Consider the following 16,498-nt stretch of genomic DNA (forward strand, 5'->3'; position numbering starts at 1 on the left):
GGATTGATGATGGCTGGGGTCACCCGTCTTGCAAAGACACTGCCCAGAAAAAGGCAATGGCAAAACACTTCAGCAGAAAAATTCGCCAAGAACATGATCATCTATGTCACACAACACGACACATAATGATGATGATATGGCAACTTTTTGAATGATAACACACAAGGCTAGACTCCATAGAACACTTCTAGCACTTTCAAACCAGGAGTCCAGAAAGCAAGATTATTCTTAATACACCAAAATACAGACAAAGGGTAATTGCCATGTTCTAGACATCTCAAGACAGAAATACTAAAATTACTAGCTCTTTCAAGCAACTAGTAGAAACACAACACACTGAATAGAATTTCAGTGTTATTAAGTTCTGTGATTTTAAGAATCCTAAAAATTTTAGATGTTGGAGAAAACACCAAATCATTTGTTCTGCAATTGGTTTTATTCTTCACTGCTGCATTAAATCATTACAATAATCTTGTAAAACACTCCACCACTCCAAGTGAATTTAAAGTAATTAACCCATTCTCAAAGGCCTAGTGATTATCTTTACATTTTGTTGACTTTAGGCAAGGTTGTAGGTGCAAACAAAAGGTCGATCTTCTGCACAATTGTTCTCATTCCATCTGCCTTCAATATCTGGAAGGAAAATAAAACTACAGCTGAGCTACAATAATCTTTCAGATTGCTTTTGACCATTGAATCATACTGATATCTGAAAAGGTTTGATTTTCCTGTATTTCACAGTGTACATAAGCATTAGTTTATATTTTACATTCAGATCAAAAGTTCCTATTTCCAAAAAGGAGCCCTTCAAAATTGACAAAAACTTCCTTTCATCACAGGAAGAAAATATGTCCATAGCTTAAATGTCATTTTAGCAGTGAAATAAATGGGACCTGTCTATAGATGGGGAAGGGAAAATTACTGTCTGACAACAAAAGTGGCCAAGAATAGAATCTTCTGAAAACTTTCAAATGGGCTGGAGAATATTTTATAGGAAGAATGACTAATATTGTGATACAAAGTGACTATTCAGAGAAAGCATTTGTTTTAGATAAAGGTGTAGTTAATTGTTGCTGATTGGAAGCTGGAGCAAATGAGGCTTAAGAAAGTCACCTTCTGACTCAGGCTCCATCCTACAGAATCTATACTGCCACTCTGCTCCCTCCCTAACCCCTATGTGACAGAACAACACCTTGGATTTAGGAAAGACAGCAGCATCTCCCACCTGCAGCTAATCAGGATTGTCTATTTAAAAAGTATAAACGGTGCCACTCAGAATTGGAGTCAAGTAACAGTTGCAGATCGCCAATCCTACGGAATCCTCTCAATCTTCCTCAATTGCACAACATACTCCTTTCCCCTCACGGGCTTTGATTTCCAGTCTATCACTCAGGTTGCCAGTCCCTGAGAACCCCAGCAAAGGGAGGTTTGTGATTAAATTCTCCAAGGATAAATGTTCTTCTGGAATAAATTCCCGTTCTGTTTACACAAGTGCTGTCCGAACTGCTAAATGTTTCTAGAATCTTCTACCTTAAGTTCCATTTTCCAGTAGCTATGGGATCTTGCCAGCTCTGCACAGTACACACTCCAAACCTGAAAATGCCTGCTCTCAGGTGTGGGCAGACCTGTTGACATACAGTATGTTTGTGACTCTGAGAGGTCAGCAGTCTGTATCCTTTTGTAAGCTTGCGTTGCGTGGGTTAGTTGCTGCCTTGGCAGAAGGAAAATGCACTTTCCACACCTGCAGTATATCAGTCTGAATCTGTAAATTAACTGTAAATCTGAATCAGTGCTATTGTAGTCAGTCGTCAATGTTATTGTACTGTTTCTGGGACTGATGAAGATTCACTAAACAGTGGTACTAGTCTCAAGCTGTGCCTCTAGATAAGCTGGCAGGTGTATTCCGAATGAATGAACGTGCCACCCTTGCATCAAAACTACTTAGGAATGCCTTTTGTTATTTTCTTTCTGAATAGTTCCTGTATCTATTTTATTCGTTGTGAATGGGTGTGGGCAAGACACTACTTTCATTTCCAATGGACGGACAGACAACCCATGCAATACGGCTGCATCTGAATCTCACTCCATTGTCATACGTGAACCATTGTCTTTATTACTTTACGAGGGGTGATTGATAAGTTCGTGGCCTAAAGTGGGAATCAATTTTCGAAAACCTAGCACATTTATTTTTCAGCATAGTCCCCTCCTACATTTACACACTTAGTCCAGCAGTCGTGGAGCATACGGATCTCTTCTTTGTAGAAGTCTGCATCTTGGACCTCCAGAAAGTGGTCCACAGCAAGGGTAATTGATAAGTTCGTGGCCTAAGGTAGAAGGAGATGAGTTATACAGCTCTCGTTACATGCACATGCAATTCAATTCTTTGAGTGATTATGCAGAAAGTTTGAAGTTAATATCTTTTATGGTATTTCTGTTTCAGATAATTGAAAATTAAGCACCATCTGAGAAAATGGACAACATCGGCCTTCGTGCATCCACAACCTTGGTCTCAAGGGCTTATCACCCAAGAAGGTCCACGAGGACATGATAGCAACATTAGGGGAGGATGAAAAATAAATGTGCTAGGATTTCTAGAATTGACTCCTTCTACCTTAGGCCACAAACTTATCAATCACCCCTCATAGTTTACCAGTCAGGTTCTCAAATGTATCTGGAATTAGTTTGGATGAAGGTGTCTTTGAAATGCGGTTTAAAGTGGTAACCTACCTGCAGAATTAAAGCTCACGCAGTTCTCATTTTCTTTTATGCTGTCGAGCTGGTCGTCGCTCCATTTTGTAAAATCTAGTACAGATCCGTCACTCCACAGAAAAATCCCCTCCTATGTGGAAAAAAGCATATTGCTATTTGTATGAGCTTATTTTTGTGAAAAACTCACTCTGTTTATTTGAAATAATGATAACTTTTAATAAAGCACAGGGTTCACTATGCACATTGTAAGAAACTCTGACAGCATGCAGAGTAATATTAGAGCTATAAGAAGCAGAAGGATTTTACCTCATAGCAGTCACTAAGTCCAATCCAAGCCGTGGGTTGTGATGGGTCCTGTGCCTTAATCAGACTTTGAATGAATTGATTGTGTTCATTCCAATGGATGGAGGCCAGGTGGCCACTCGGCATGTATTGCCGGCACTTTAGCTACATGGAAGAGAAAAGAGCTTCAGGAGATATGCTTTCTTCCTCAATTATCAAGCTCATTTCTGTGCCTTACTCTGTAATCAGCTTTTCTTTGGAGAAGATGCCAAGGATTGCCAATCCAGAAACACTGTCCACTGAGGAAAAAAAAACTAGACTAGACTAGAACAATTTTGACAAGTGAAAAGATGATGCATAAAAAGCTAAAAATGAAGGGAGATAGTAGAACAGTATTGACTTGAAGTTGGATTTGATCTTTTCTGGATGCTGATTCCAAATTCAATCCCGCAAAGAGATAGTCAAAATGATTAAAAACAGATGTGTGTTAATGCAGTTTCCACTTCAGAAATTGCTGTGATTTGCATCTCACATGGGTCTTGGTGGGAGAAGGAATGTTGTGACATTATCTCCATTGTTTGTGGGCAACTCTAAGAGAGAAGAAATCTGTTTTTAAATCTCAAGGATAGGCAGACTCTTGAAACACACAGACTTCCAAGGAGGAGATGGAGCAGAGGGTTTACCCTGGAATAAGGCAGATGTTGACTTTCAAGACCTTATAAGGTCAGGAGGAATTGACATAGATTATAATCACTTTCAAATTCCCATCAGTGGCACAGGTAATATTTATTTGATGTCTGGTAATCTTGAACTCCCTATCTATAAATGTAAGTATCCTTACCACTAAGATTGAAGTTGGTATAAAAGGCATACTACACTTCCTTTATAATGAGAATAATATCAGCACAACATTCTAAAAGAAAAAAAATGTAAATCACGTTTATTTACCTCTGCTTCTAACCAGGTTAGCTTCACCTTAGGGAAGAACCGATAACAGGATGATAAATTCTTGTAATGGGTCCATCCAGGTAGACAGGGTTGCTTGTACTGCTGGACTGGTGATTCTGAATGAAATTTAGGCTTTGTGCCGCCATTAGGGTAAGAGTGTTCCTGGTTTTGTTTCATTGCAGAAAAACGTGGAAACACTTTTTCATGGTGAAATGCAGCTGCCATCTCAGGGCGAGTTGCAGATAACAGATTGAATGGATGTATGGTTTTGGGATGGGTTCCTAATGATGGAGGATTACCACTAGAATGAGGTGCAGGATCCATTTTAGTACGTAGTGGAAGTTCCACAGCAGGATAAGGTGGCAGTTCCATTTTAGGAAAATGTGGATGTTCCAGTCCAGGATTGGGTAGCAAGTCCATTCCCATATACAGGAGAGGTTCTATTTTCGGATGCAATTGAGATTCCATTTTGGGATACAGCAGAGGTTCTATTTTTGGATAGACTGGAGGATCCAACCTAGGATAAACTGGACGTCCCACTCTGGAATATGAAGTATATTCCACAATACGATGAGGGGGCCATGATATTCTTTTATGATAAGGCATAAATCTTACTTCAGAGAAAAACTGCGATGACTCATGGGAACTGGGCAGAGATCCACCATCAGGATTTGGCTGAGGAGTTTTTTCAGGGTTTAACTGATGTTCCATTACGGGGTTGGATAGAGGTTCCACACGAGCATCTGCTGGAGACATCACTTTAAACTGAGTGTAAGGTACTGCCTCTGGATTAAGTGGAGACTGCACTTCCAGATTAGGAAATACCATTTCAAGATTTGTCAGACGTGCACCTTTGGCAGAATATGGGGATTCTGTTTCTGGAATAAATGGGGGATCCACTTTCGGATACGGTGGAAATTCCACTTTAATAAAGGCTGATGACGGTATCTTAGAATAAGACTGAGGCTTTGCTTCAGGATTAGTTAAAAGTGCTGTTTCAGCAGAAGGTGGAGGCATTACTTCTGGATTAGGTGGCGTAGTCACTTTGGAATAAGGTACAGAAATCTGTTCAGAAAGAGATGGGGGTATCATTTTGGCAGAACTCAGAGCCGCTCCTGCAGGCACTGTTGAAGGCATCACTTGAAGTGAAGGTGGAAGCACTGTTTCAGGTGAAGGTAAAGCTGCCACAAAGGCTGAAGGTGGAGTTGTCCCTTTGGGCGGAGATATCAGATTGACAGGTGGCAGAGGTGCTACTTCAGAGGAAGGAGGAGATGCCATATCTGGCGACAATGGAGGCGACTCTTCAGCTGTCGAGGTAGTTGTCCTATCAGTTGAACATAGAGGGAGCACCTTGGGCGATAATGCAGATGCTCTTTCAACTGATGACGAAGCCGTCAGATCAGGCACTGTTGGAGGAGCCGCTTCAGATGAAGAGAGAGGCGCCATTGTAGGAGAAGAAGGAAATGCGGGTTCAGCAGGATGAAGAGGAATCTGTTTAGGATCAAGGGGAGGTGTTGCATACAAGGGGGTCGATACAACTTCAGTTTCTGGTGGAGGTGTCATTTTAGATGCGGCTTGAGTTTCTGCCAATGGTACTAGTGTGGGTTGAGGATGGACTAATTTAGGCATTATTTCAGGATCAGGCGTAGATTTCACGTCCAGAGATCTCTCTCCAGATGCACAAAGAGTCGCCTCCTCGGTTAATGGTAGAACCATGCTGGCCGAAGCTGGACGTACCTCTTCAGGGGCTGGCAGTGGAGGTTCTTGAGGTGAAGATGGAGATGGTACCGCGAGTAAAGGTGGAGAGGATGATTCAGCTGAAGGATATGTCACATTAGATGATAGTAACATCGTCACTTCAGGTGCAGGTGGCACACTGGGTGAGGGTGGCTGCGATACTTCAGGTGAAGAAGCTGATGGCACCCCAAGTGCAGATGGAGATGACATTTCAGTTGAAGGTGGAGATGAAGATGGCAGATTGAGTGAAGATGGAGGTGATATGTCAGGTGAAAGAGTAGGTGGCATTTTGGGTGAAAATGGGGGTGATATGATGGATAAAGATGGAGGTGGTGGTAGGTTGGTTGAACTTGGAGCTGGCACATCCGGTGAAGACAGAAGTGATGGTGGAGGTGATACTTCAGGAGAGGGTGGGGTCACTGCAGCTGAAGGTGGTGATATATTGGGCGAAGAAGGAGAGGGTGATGAAGGGGGTACTTCAGATGATGGAAGAGGCAGCTCATGTGATAATGGGAGCATCTCAGGGGGCAGTTTTGCTGCTGCCAGAGGGGGCAATTTGGGCAAAGATGGAGAGGAAATTTCACCAGATGATGGAGGGGGCAGTTGGGGTGAAGGTGGAGGGGGTAGTTCCGGTAATGGTGGAGAGGGTGGTGACGGAAGAGGCAGTGCAGCTGTCGACAGAAGAGGCAGTTCAGATGATGACCAAGGGGTTGGTGAGGGTGATAATGACAGAAGGAGTGCTTCGACTGTTGGAGGAGAGGAGGGTGAGGGTGGTGTAGGATGGGACAGTTCAGTTGCTGATGCAGGGAGTGGTGAGGCTGATGATGGAAGGGGCTGTTCAGTTGGTGATGGAGGAGTCAGAGAGGATGGTGAAGGAGGGGTTGGAGAAGTTGATGAAGGAGGAGCCGGTGAGGATGATGATGGAGGGGACGGTGAGAACCATGACGGAGGAGGCACTTCAGTTGCTGATGGAGGGGGCTGTGAATGCGTTGATGGAGGGTGCTGAGGGGATGTTGATGGAGGGTGCAGCAAGTGTGATGAAGAACATGGTTCTTCATTTGGGCAAGGAGGAGACTGTGAAGGGGATGATAGAGGGGGCAGTGAGGGAGATGGCGGAGGGGACACTTCAGTGGGTGATGATAGAGGGGGCAGTTTGGGTGATGATAGAGGGGGCAGTGAGGGGGATGATAGAGAGGGCAATGAAGGGGATGATAGAGGGGGCAGTGAGGGAGATGACAGAGGGGACACTTCAGTGGGTGATGATAGGGGAAGTGAGGGTGATGATAGTGGGGGCAGTGAAGGTGATGATAGAGGGGGCAGTGAGGATGATGATAGAGGGGGAAGTGAGGGTGATGCCAGAGGGGAAGGTGAGGGTGATGATGGAGGGGGAGTTGAGTGTGATGTGAGAGGGGGCAGTGAGGGTGATGACAGAGGGGACGGTGAGGGTGATGACAGAGGGGGAAGTGAGGGTGATGCCAGAGGGGGCGGTGAGGGTGACGATGCAGGAGTTGTTTTATCTGTTGATGGAGAGGCCTGTTTAGGTGCTGGTGCCACTTTAGGGAAAGCCTGAGGTGATTCTTCAGATGGCAGTGATACTTGCTCAACTAAGAGTGGTTGAACGAGTTTAGAATTATGCGCTGCTTCCTTCTGAGGAGAAACTGGCACTTCCTCTGTAGATGAAGAAAGTAACTTCAGTTCGGAATAAAATGGAGGAATCATTTCATGATATATGAATGGGTCTTCTCCAGCTTCAGGCTGAGAGATGGCATCAGGATCAGAGGAAGGGCTTATTTTTGAAGAAGGATAAGATGGTAATGCAGCATGGCCCCCTTGCCCTGCTTCAGCATCCTTAATAGGGCCAGTTTGATGATTAGTAAATGATTGCATCGTGGAGTTTGTCCCTTCTGGTAAAGGATTGGATTTCTTTACTTTCTCAGGAAAAGCTGGAGCTGTTTTTTCCAGATACTGTTGAGAGTAACTTTGTTTGACATCTGCATAATCATGATCGAGTACTGCTCTAGGATAAGGGTCTGATCCTGATTCATGATATGGACGCTGAACTCCATTATTATAATAAGGATTCACAAGTTTCTCATTTACAGGATATGCTGGCTGAATCATTTGTCGCTTCTTCAGCATGCCTGACAATTTTTGAATATCGAAAGCTGTGATTAAATAAAAAACAGGGCTGAAATTATCACAAACTAAAATTCCCATAAATGCTGTCACCTCATACCAGTTTAAAACACATGCCTCGTGTCCAATTTAATGAGAACTGAAATTATCTAGTACAAATGCACTCTGAATGTTAGCTGCAATGAACATTATAGAAGATGAATTAAACGTTTTAGTTAATCATGAATCAGTATTTATTTTATTTTCTTGAGATACAGTGCGGAGAAGGCCCTTCCGGCCCTTCAAGGCACATCGCCCAACAAATCCCCAATTTAACCCTCGCCTAATCACAGGACAATTCAGAATGACCAATTAACCTACCGATTGGTATGTCTTTTGAATGTGGGAGGAAACTGGAACACCCTGAGGAAACCTAAGTAGTCACAGGAAAAACGTACAAACTCCTTACAGACAGCAGCAGGAATTGAACCCTGTATTGTAAAGCATTGTGCTAACAACTACACTACTATGTCACCCATTTATTTATTTATTGTTAGCATAATGCAGTCTTTAATAGTGTCTCTGAAATTTGGTTCATTTGAATGTTGAAAAGTACAGAACTATTCAGCTACCTTCAATGAAAAATGCTTAGATATTTACATAGAACAGTACAGCACAGTACCGGCCCTTTGGCCTAAGATGTTGTGCTGTCCTTTTAATGGAGTCTGAGATCAATCTAACCCTTCCCTCCCACAGAGCCTTCCATTTTTCTCTCATCTGTATGCCTACCGAAGAGTCTCCTCTGTATCTGTCTCTACTGCCACCTTTGGCAGCACGTTCCAGCACTCACCACTTTCAATGTAAAAAACAACTATTTGAGACATCCCCTTATACTCTACTCCAATCACCTTAAAATCTTGCCCCCTCAAACCTCCCCCCGGGAAAAAAGCACTGGCTATCCATCTATCTATGCCTCTTTTTATCTTGTCCAACTCTATCAAGTCACCTCTCATCTTCCTTCACTCCAAAGAGAAAAGCCTTAACTTGTTCAACTTATCCCCATAAGACGTGCTCTCTAATCCAGGCAGCATCCTGGTAAATCTCCTCTGCACACACACTACAGCTTCCACATCCTTCCTATAATGAGGTGACAAGAACTGAACACAATTCCTAAGGTTATCCCCATTACCTTTATTGAATAAAGGAATAATATTTGCCATCCTCCAATCTTCCAGTATATTTATCTATCCTGATGTTTATCAAAAGTTCCAGCGCACCCTTTTTCTTAATTGAAATATATTCCAGCACATCAACTGTGTTCCACTGTCCTCACACATGACAAGGCCTTTCTCATTGGTGAATACTGAAGCAAAGTATTCATTAAGGACCTCCCCTACATCCTCTGACTCTAGGCACATGTCTTTTCTTTTATCCCTGATAGGTCCCACCCTCATTCTAGTCATCCTGTTCTTCACGTATGTGTAAAATGACTTGGGGGTTTTCCTTAACCCTACTCACCAAGGCCTTCTTGTGTCCCCTTCTAGCTCTCCTATGTTAATTCTTATGCTCCTTCTTTACTACCTTGTAACTCTCAAGTGCCCTGTCTGATCCTTGCTTCCTAAACCTTAAGGATATTTCTTTCTTCCTCTTGACCAGCTGTTCCACATCTCTTGTCAACCATGGTTCCTTCACCCTGCATCCTTTCCTTACCTCAATTGAACAAATCTAGCCAGAACCCTATGCAAGTACTCCCTAAACAACTTCCTCATTTTTGTTGTAGATTACCCAGAGAACATCTGTTCCCATGAAGCTCCCAAGTTCCTGGCTAATAGTATTATAATTTGCCCTCCCCAAGTAAGTATTTTCCAATACTCTCTGCTCCGATCCCTGTCCAAGGTTATGCTAAAGATCACAGAGTTGAGGTCACTGTCTTTGAAGTACTCACAATCAGAGAGATTTGTCATTTGGCCAGTTCAATGCCTAGTATCCTCTCCTCTAGTTGGCCCATCTATGTATCGTGTCAGGAATCCTACCTGGCCATATCTAACAAATTCTACCCTATCTAAACCTTTTGCACGAAGGAGGAGCCTATCAATATCAGAGAAGTTGAAATCACACATAATAGCAGAAAGTGGTCACATACAATCAGCTTGCCAATCTGTCCCTTAGCAATACTGTTGTTATTGGGCAAGGTGGGGGGGGGGGGGGTCTGTTGAATACTCCAAACAGAGTGGTTGCTTCCTGCCTGTTTCTGAGCTCTACCCACACTGACTCAGTATACAATCCCTCCATGACGTCCTCTCTTTCTGCAGCTGCGATACTAAATCCATAATTAGCAAAGCCACTCGCCCACTCTTTTACCTCCCTCCTTGTCCCTTTTGAAACATCCAAACCACAGAACATCCAGCAGCCTATTTCTGCCCTTGTAACAGCCAAGTCCCTGTAATAGCCACAACATTGTGGTTTAACATACTGATCCATGGTCTAAGTTTGTTTGTACTTCCATTAGTAGTTAAAATTTACTTAAATTGAAGTTAATCAATTAAATTAATTCAAAAAAGTGTTCCCTTTTCGCTCTTGAATTTAATATACCATTGTAACTTCATCGTTATATGGAATGGAAGTAGGCCAATCAACCCAACTCAGCTAGGCCAACCAGGTCTCATTTTTTAAGTCCTCCTCTCTCACATTAAACCTATGCCTCTAGTTTTAACCCTTCTTATCCTGGTCAGTGAATATGATAAATTATAAAGCCTAATATTTTTATTGTAATGCAAAGAGCATTTTAAATGAAATCCTGAAGTTAGCAATACTACTTGTTACAAGAATAGCTATTAGCGGTTTTTAGAGAATTCGAATTTATTCTCTTCAAAATCTCTGTGAAATTTACTAAAATGATACAAAACAAAATCGAGAAGGATTGATTAATTTTATAAAAAAGATTATTCAACTTAAGTGAAAATTACTGAGTAATCTTCCAAGTGTCAATCAAAATATCATTAATAGAAGGACTTATCTGGAAAAAGTAACAAAGGGGAAGATGCTCACTGTTACTTGGACCTAATTTGAACAATATCTTCTGAATACTGCACAATAACTGTTACATTCAATTATTGCCAATTTGTTCTTTGAAATGCCCCTTTTCCCTGTGGGATGCATGAAAATGGTACATCGCTGTCACAGGAGATTTCAGTCTTTGAATCATCCACTTAAGATCAGGATCATTGGCGTTCAATATCTGGGTCGTGCTCTGGTCTCTTAATAATGAGCGGTAAAAGAGTGGGGGCTATTTGCTTTGTAAAATTGCAAAGTGGAATTTCCATTAGTTATGCTGAGAAACCTGTTCTTGAATTCTTTCAGATTGGATGTCACAGGAGCTGTGATTCCACACATATGAATCTTAATTGCAGGGTTGTGGGGAGGAATTAATTAGGTTACATTTGTTTATTGGGTTTCATTCAAAGTTTTAAATATAAAATGAAAGTGTTTCAAATGTATTTAGTGCCAAGATTATAATGAATGATCGAGGTTCTTGACCAAGCATTGGAGAGTTGGTGAATAGTGAACAAGGGCCATTCGATAGCACTATTGATCTATGTTGCCGCAGTTGCTGGTGAAATGGTAAGGGTGATTTGAGCTGCTTTGAGCAGCCTTTTAAGTATACAGTCCTCATGCTGGCCCCTGTGAGGATAAACTCAAATGATACTACCTGGGCTTCACTTCTGGCAAAGAGACCGCTACATTTCAAGGACCCACAAGTTAAGAATGGATCAGTTTTAGCTTTAACGTTTAACTAAAAAGTTAAAACAGTTTAACTTTAACTGTTTGCAAGCGTCTGACATTTGGCATACAAAATGTGGAACCTGAACCAGAAATAAGGAGGGAAAAAGAAAAAAGAGGAGGAATTCCAATTTGCACTGGCCTTCTTTGTCCTCATCATCTCTGTTATGGTTTGATCAAAGAGACAAAGTGTGCAGAGAATCTTAGACACTTCCTTTGTGTGGAGTTAGATGGTGATTTTGCCTGCATAAACTGTACTCGTGACAGATGTGAAGAAATGAATGTAAACATTATGGTAAAATTCACATAAAAGATGTGAAAGTACTGAATATACCGGCATTAGTAAAAAGAAAAGGGTTTATACTGGTTCACTGTTGGGAGAGTTTTGCAGGAAGCAGGAAGTTATTGAGAATAATGAGGCTGTAGTTAGTCTGGATGTAGAAAGTGATAAGACAATAGACAATAGGTGCAGAAGTAGACCATTCGGCCCTTCGAGCCTGCACCGCCATTTTGAGATCATGGCTGATCAATTACTATCAATACCCGGTTCCTGCCTTGTCCCCATATCCCTTGATTCCCCTATCCTTAAGATACCTATCTAGCTCCTTCTTGAAAGCATCCAGAGAATTGGCCTCCACTACCTTCCGAGGCAGTGCATTCCAGACCCCCACAACTCTCTGGGAGAAGAAGTTTTTCCTTAACTCTGTCCTAAATGGCCTACCCCTTATTCTCAAACCATGCCCTCTGGTACTGGACTCTCCCAGCATCTGGAACATATTTCCTGCCTCTATCTTGTCCAATCCCTTAATAATCTTATATGTTTCAATCAGATCCCCTCTCAATCTCCTTAATTCCAGCATGTACAAGCCCAGTCTCTCTAACCTCTCTGCGTAAGACAGTCCAGACATCCCAGGAATTAACCTCGTGAATCTACACTGCACTTCCTCTACAGCCAGGATGTCCTTCCTTAACCCTGGAGACCAAAACTGTACACAATACTCCAGGTGTGGTCTCACCAGGGCTCTGTACAAATGCAAGAGGATTTCCTTGCTCTTGTACTCAATTCCCTTTGTAATAAAGGCCAACATTCCATTAGCCTTCTTCACTGCCTGCTGCACTTGCTCATTCACCTTCAGTGACTGATGAACAAGGACTCCGAGATCTCTTTGTATTTCTCCCTTACCTAACTCTACACCATTCAGATAATAATCTGCCTTCCTGTTCTTACTCCCAAAGTGGATAACCTCACACTTATTCACATTAAACGCCATCTGCTAATTGCTGCTAATATAGCCATTTCCCTGGCTTCTGAACACAACCAGATCTCTCTTGTTCAGCAGCTGAATCAGGCTCCCTATAAGAATCATTATTTTTTAAAAAAATATATATTTTAAGATACAGCGCACACAGGCCCTTCCTGGCAATAACACTTCGATTTAACCTCAGCCAAGGGTGCAATGAACCAGAGAAAGTTAATATACTGGAGTGAAAGTATGAAGGAAATGAAGATCATGGACAAACAGCATGCAAGAGTAGGCTATTTCCCCTCGGACTTGCTCTTCCATTCAATATGAAGTTGGCTAATCTGACTGTAAGCTCAACCTCTCTTTACTACCCCCCCCTTTCGTTATTAAAAATACTTTTTCCCTGCCTTAAAATTTTCAGATGCTGCCTGTATCACCATTGGAAGGGGTTCCAAATACAAACAACATGTTGAAGAATATATATATTTTTTTAAAATTGCCTCAAATCAGCCTAAGTGAGTGATGTCTTACTTTTAAACAGCAACTCCAAGTTCTAGTTCCTCCACAAGAACAAACATCCTCTCCACATATACCTGTGGAGACATTTCAGAATCTGATATGCTCCAATCTAATTCTCTTACTCGTGTATGTTCTGGTGGATACAAATCTAACCTGTCCAGCCTTTGGAAGCAAAAAACAATAGCAACATAGTGGATCAAGAGTGGGTGCTAAATGTAGCGTGCCACTAGTGTTGAATTCTTATTAGTACGTCAACATACCATCAATCCCAAATAGATGTCAGAAGAGAAAATACTGAAATTATGTGGCTTCAAAAACAAATTGGTATTCTAATTGAATGCCCAAGAGCAACTACAAATCTTAATTTTACTGCATTATGATAAACTACAACAGAATACAAGCGGTTGTATATATCTCATTATATATCCAAAATAACGTCACATATTTATTAACCTACAATGGAGAGGAGGGAGATGAGAGGTGACTTGCTGGAGGTGTACAGGATAATAACAGGCATGGTTAGAGTGCACAGGAAGACTTTTTCTTAGGGGAAAAATGGCAAATACGAGGGGGCATAACTTTATGGTGTTTGGAGGAAAGTATAGGAGGGATGTCAGGGGTAGCTTTTTTCTACAGAGAGTGGTAAGAGACTTTTAAGATACTCTTAGATAGGCACATGAATGAAAGATAAAAGGAGGTCTATGCTGGAGGGAAGGGTAAGATTAATCTTACAGTAGGTTAAATGGTTGGCACAACATCATGGGCTGAAGGACCTGTTCTATGCTGTACTGCCCTATGTTCTACACCCTAAATAGATTTCCATCAACATGTTTTCATTAGTGGTTTTCTAGAAAGCTAGATGATAACAACGTTTCTGTAATATTGGCCGCTAACATCCGTCAAAACTAATTAGCTGTGAGCATGGCTGGAATAAATGGGGGAAACTGGTAGATATGTTGTATTTGGATCTTCAGGTCTTGAGGTAGGAGGATAGTTAAAAAGGTTACAGCAAACAAATGGAGGTAGTTTACTGACATGGATGGAGAATTAGTTATCAGACAGAAAGCAAGGAGTGGAAATCAACAGATGTTCCTCAGGTTTTCAGGCTGCGACTAGCTGGTTACCACAAAGGGCAGGACTATGGTCTCATTTATTCACAATTCATGTCAACAATTGTGTGAACGGACTAAATGTAGTGTTTCCAATGTTGCTGCTGATTTAAAACTAGGTGGTATTGTAAGTAGGAAGGAGAATGTAAAGAAGCATCAAAGTGCTAAGGACACTGAGTAAGTGACCAAGAATGAGGTAAATACAATGCAAGGTAGAAAGTCAAAGCAGAGAAACAATATACAGTAGATTCTGCTTAATCGGACCTTTAGTTAATCAAGACACCTGTTTATTTGGGACAACTCTTAAAGAACAAAAACTAATCGAAAAAATAATGGGGATTCCCTTTGTTTATTTGGGATACTATGCTGCTCAATTGCTATTGAACAGTTTATAACCAGCATCAGGCGCGTGCGCTTGTCTGGCTGTTAGACACTACATTATGCTTCGAGCAAACAGTTTTAAAATAGTGTCAGTTGCATATGTTTGTTTTCAAAAAGCAGTGATTTTTGTCACTGACAGTTGACAGGAAATAAGCAGTAAGACAATTCAGAACTGTTTTGCTCACTGTGGTTTCAAGCATTTCAGCTTGGAGATGCCAGGAATGGTCAGGAGTGAAAATGAAACGATTTCACTACTTCAACCGGTTAGGAACTATGAATAATCTGAAGGTATTGACAATCATCTTGAATGTTATAGTTAAAATGAAGATTTAAAGTTTGCAACCATTGATACCACTATATGAAGATAATCCATTATTTACAGGAGGGGTCTGCACTGATTTTGATTAATTACAGTAAATCAAAAGAACATGGCAGCATAAACTGAACTTCTCTATCGATAACCATTAGGAACTAATACACAGTTTTACAGTACTGCAGCAGTACTGATAGTTTACTAAATTGTTCAGTATTTCTGTTTACATAATTTTTACTCAGTTAAATGGTAGTTTGTCATTTTTATATACTTTTAATTATTTCCATAAAACTTCAGTTAATTGGGGCAGCCGCTTAATTGGGCCAAAATGTACTGGTCCCGATGTGTCCCAATTAAGCAGAACCCACTGTATTTTAAATAATGGGCGACTAAGGAAAGTTACCGTTCAAAGTCACTGAAAGCCAAGGTGCAAATGCAATGAGCGAATAGGAAAACGAATGGCACCTTGGCTTTTATTATGAGAAGATGTTGCTTCAGGAGTAAAGATGCCTTACTGAAGTTATAATGGGTTTCAAAGGGACTGCACCTGGCGTAATATGGTCTCTTTACCTGGAAAAAAAAAGTGTTTGCTACAGAGGGATTGCAGCAATGATACGAACAATCAAAACAGTCTCTTATAATTTTACTCTGGAATCTACTCCTGTATAGACATATCCCGCATCCACATCTTCATCAAAGTCAATATATTGAGAAATGCGTTCTCAAATGTTACTGTAATTACCTGCAGCATCAATCAAGAGCCTTCCGCTTATCAGAAAAACGATCCTCAATATCATGTTTGTATCACAAACCTCTTTTCCTGCAAACTGAAAGGAAAAACAAAACTTTACATTGGTAAGTTAAAAATAATTAAAGACATTCCAGATCTGTTCCAATATCGTTTCTCCAGTCGACAGAGAGATAGTTTACATTAGTAATTATATACATCAGATCTATGCCACATTTGAAAGTACAGAAATCTGATAAAATTGGTAGATCAGCACTGATCATAAAATAACTACCAGCCAGCTATTTGTACCTTACTAGAACTGAGAGAAAGAAGATGTGGAGCTGGTGGACTCTCTGCAGTGAAGTAGTATAAATGGAGTGAACCATGGCTATTGCAATACTTACTATAGTATGTTTCCCAAATGTTTTAGTCAGATCATTAATCAGCACGTGTTCCAAGTGAGATCAAGGAGAAAGCTCCATTTCTGGTAACAAGAAACTTGGAACTAGATCTTAAACAAAGGGGCAGGAAGGTCCAACAATTGCTTTTAAATCAACTCTCTCTGTAGGGTCACCTGTCGTATTTGCCATCAGCAGCTCATTAACACTTAAATAGCCTTGGTGAACAGTAT

General features: G+C 41.2%; 1 protein-coding gene across 1 annotated transcript; it reads right to left on the reverse strand.

Annotated features, from left to right (window-relative positions):
- Positions 1–446: 446 nt before the first annotated feature.
- LOC140734034 (uncharacterized) lies at positions 447–16,228 on the reverse strand. The gene is made up of 6 exons (XM_073057613.1): positions 16,177–16,228; positions 15,880–15,964; positions 3,940–7,841; positions 3,016–3,156; positions 2,728–2,839; positions 447–633 (listed from the first exon to the last, which is right to left on the reverse strand). The coding sequence occupies exons 2-6, from the start codon at positions 15,932–15,934 to the stop codon at positions 560–562; spliced, it is 4,284 nt and encodes a 1,427-aa protein (XP_072913714.1). The 5' UTR covers positions 15,935–15,964; positions 16,177–16,228; the 3' UTR covers positions 447–559.
- Between the last annotated feature and the right edge of the window lie 270 nt (positions 16,229–16,498).

Source organism: Hemitrygon akajei, chromosome 10 (assembly GCF_048418815.1).
Source record: "Hemitrygon akajei chromosome 10, sHemAka1.3, whole genome shotgun sequence".
In the NCBI taxonomy this organism is placed as follows: domain Eukaryota; kingdom Metazoa; phylum Chordata; class Chondrichthyes; order Myliobatiformes; family Dasyatidae; genus Hemitrygon; species Hemitrygon akajei.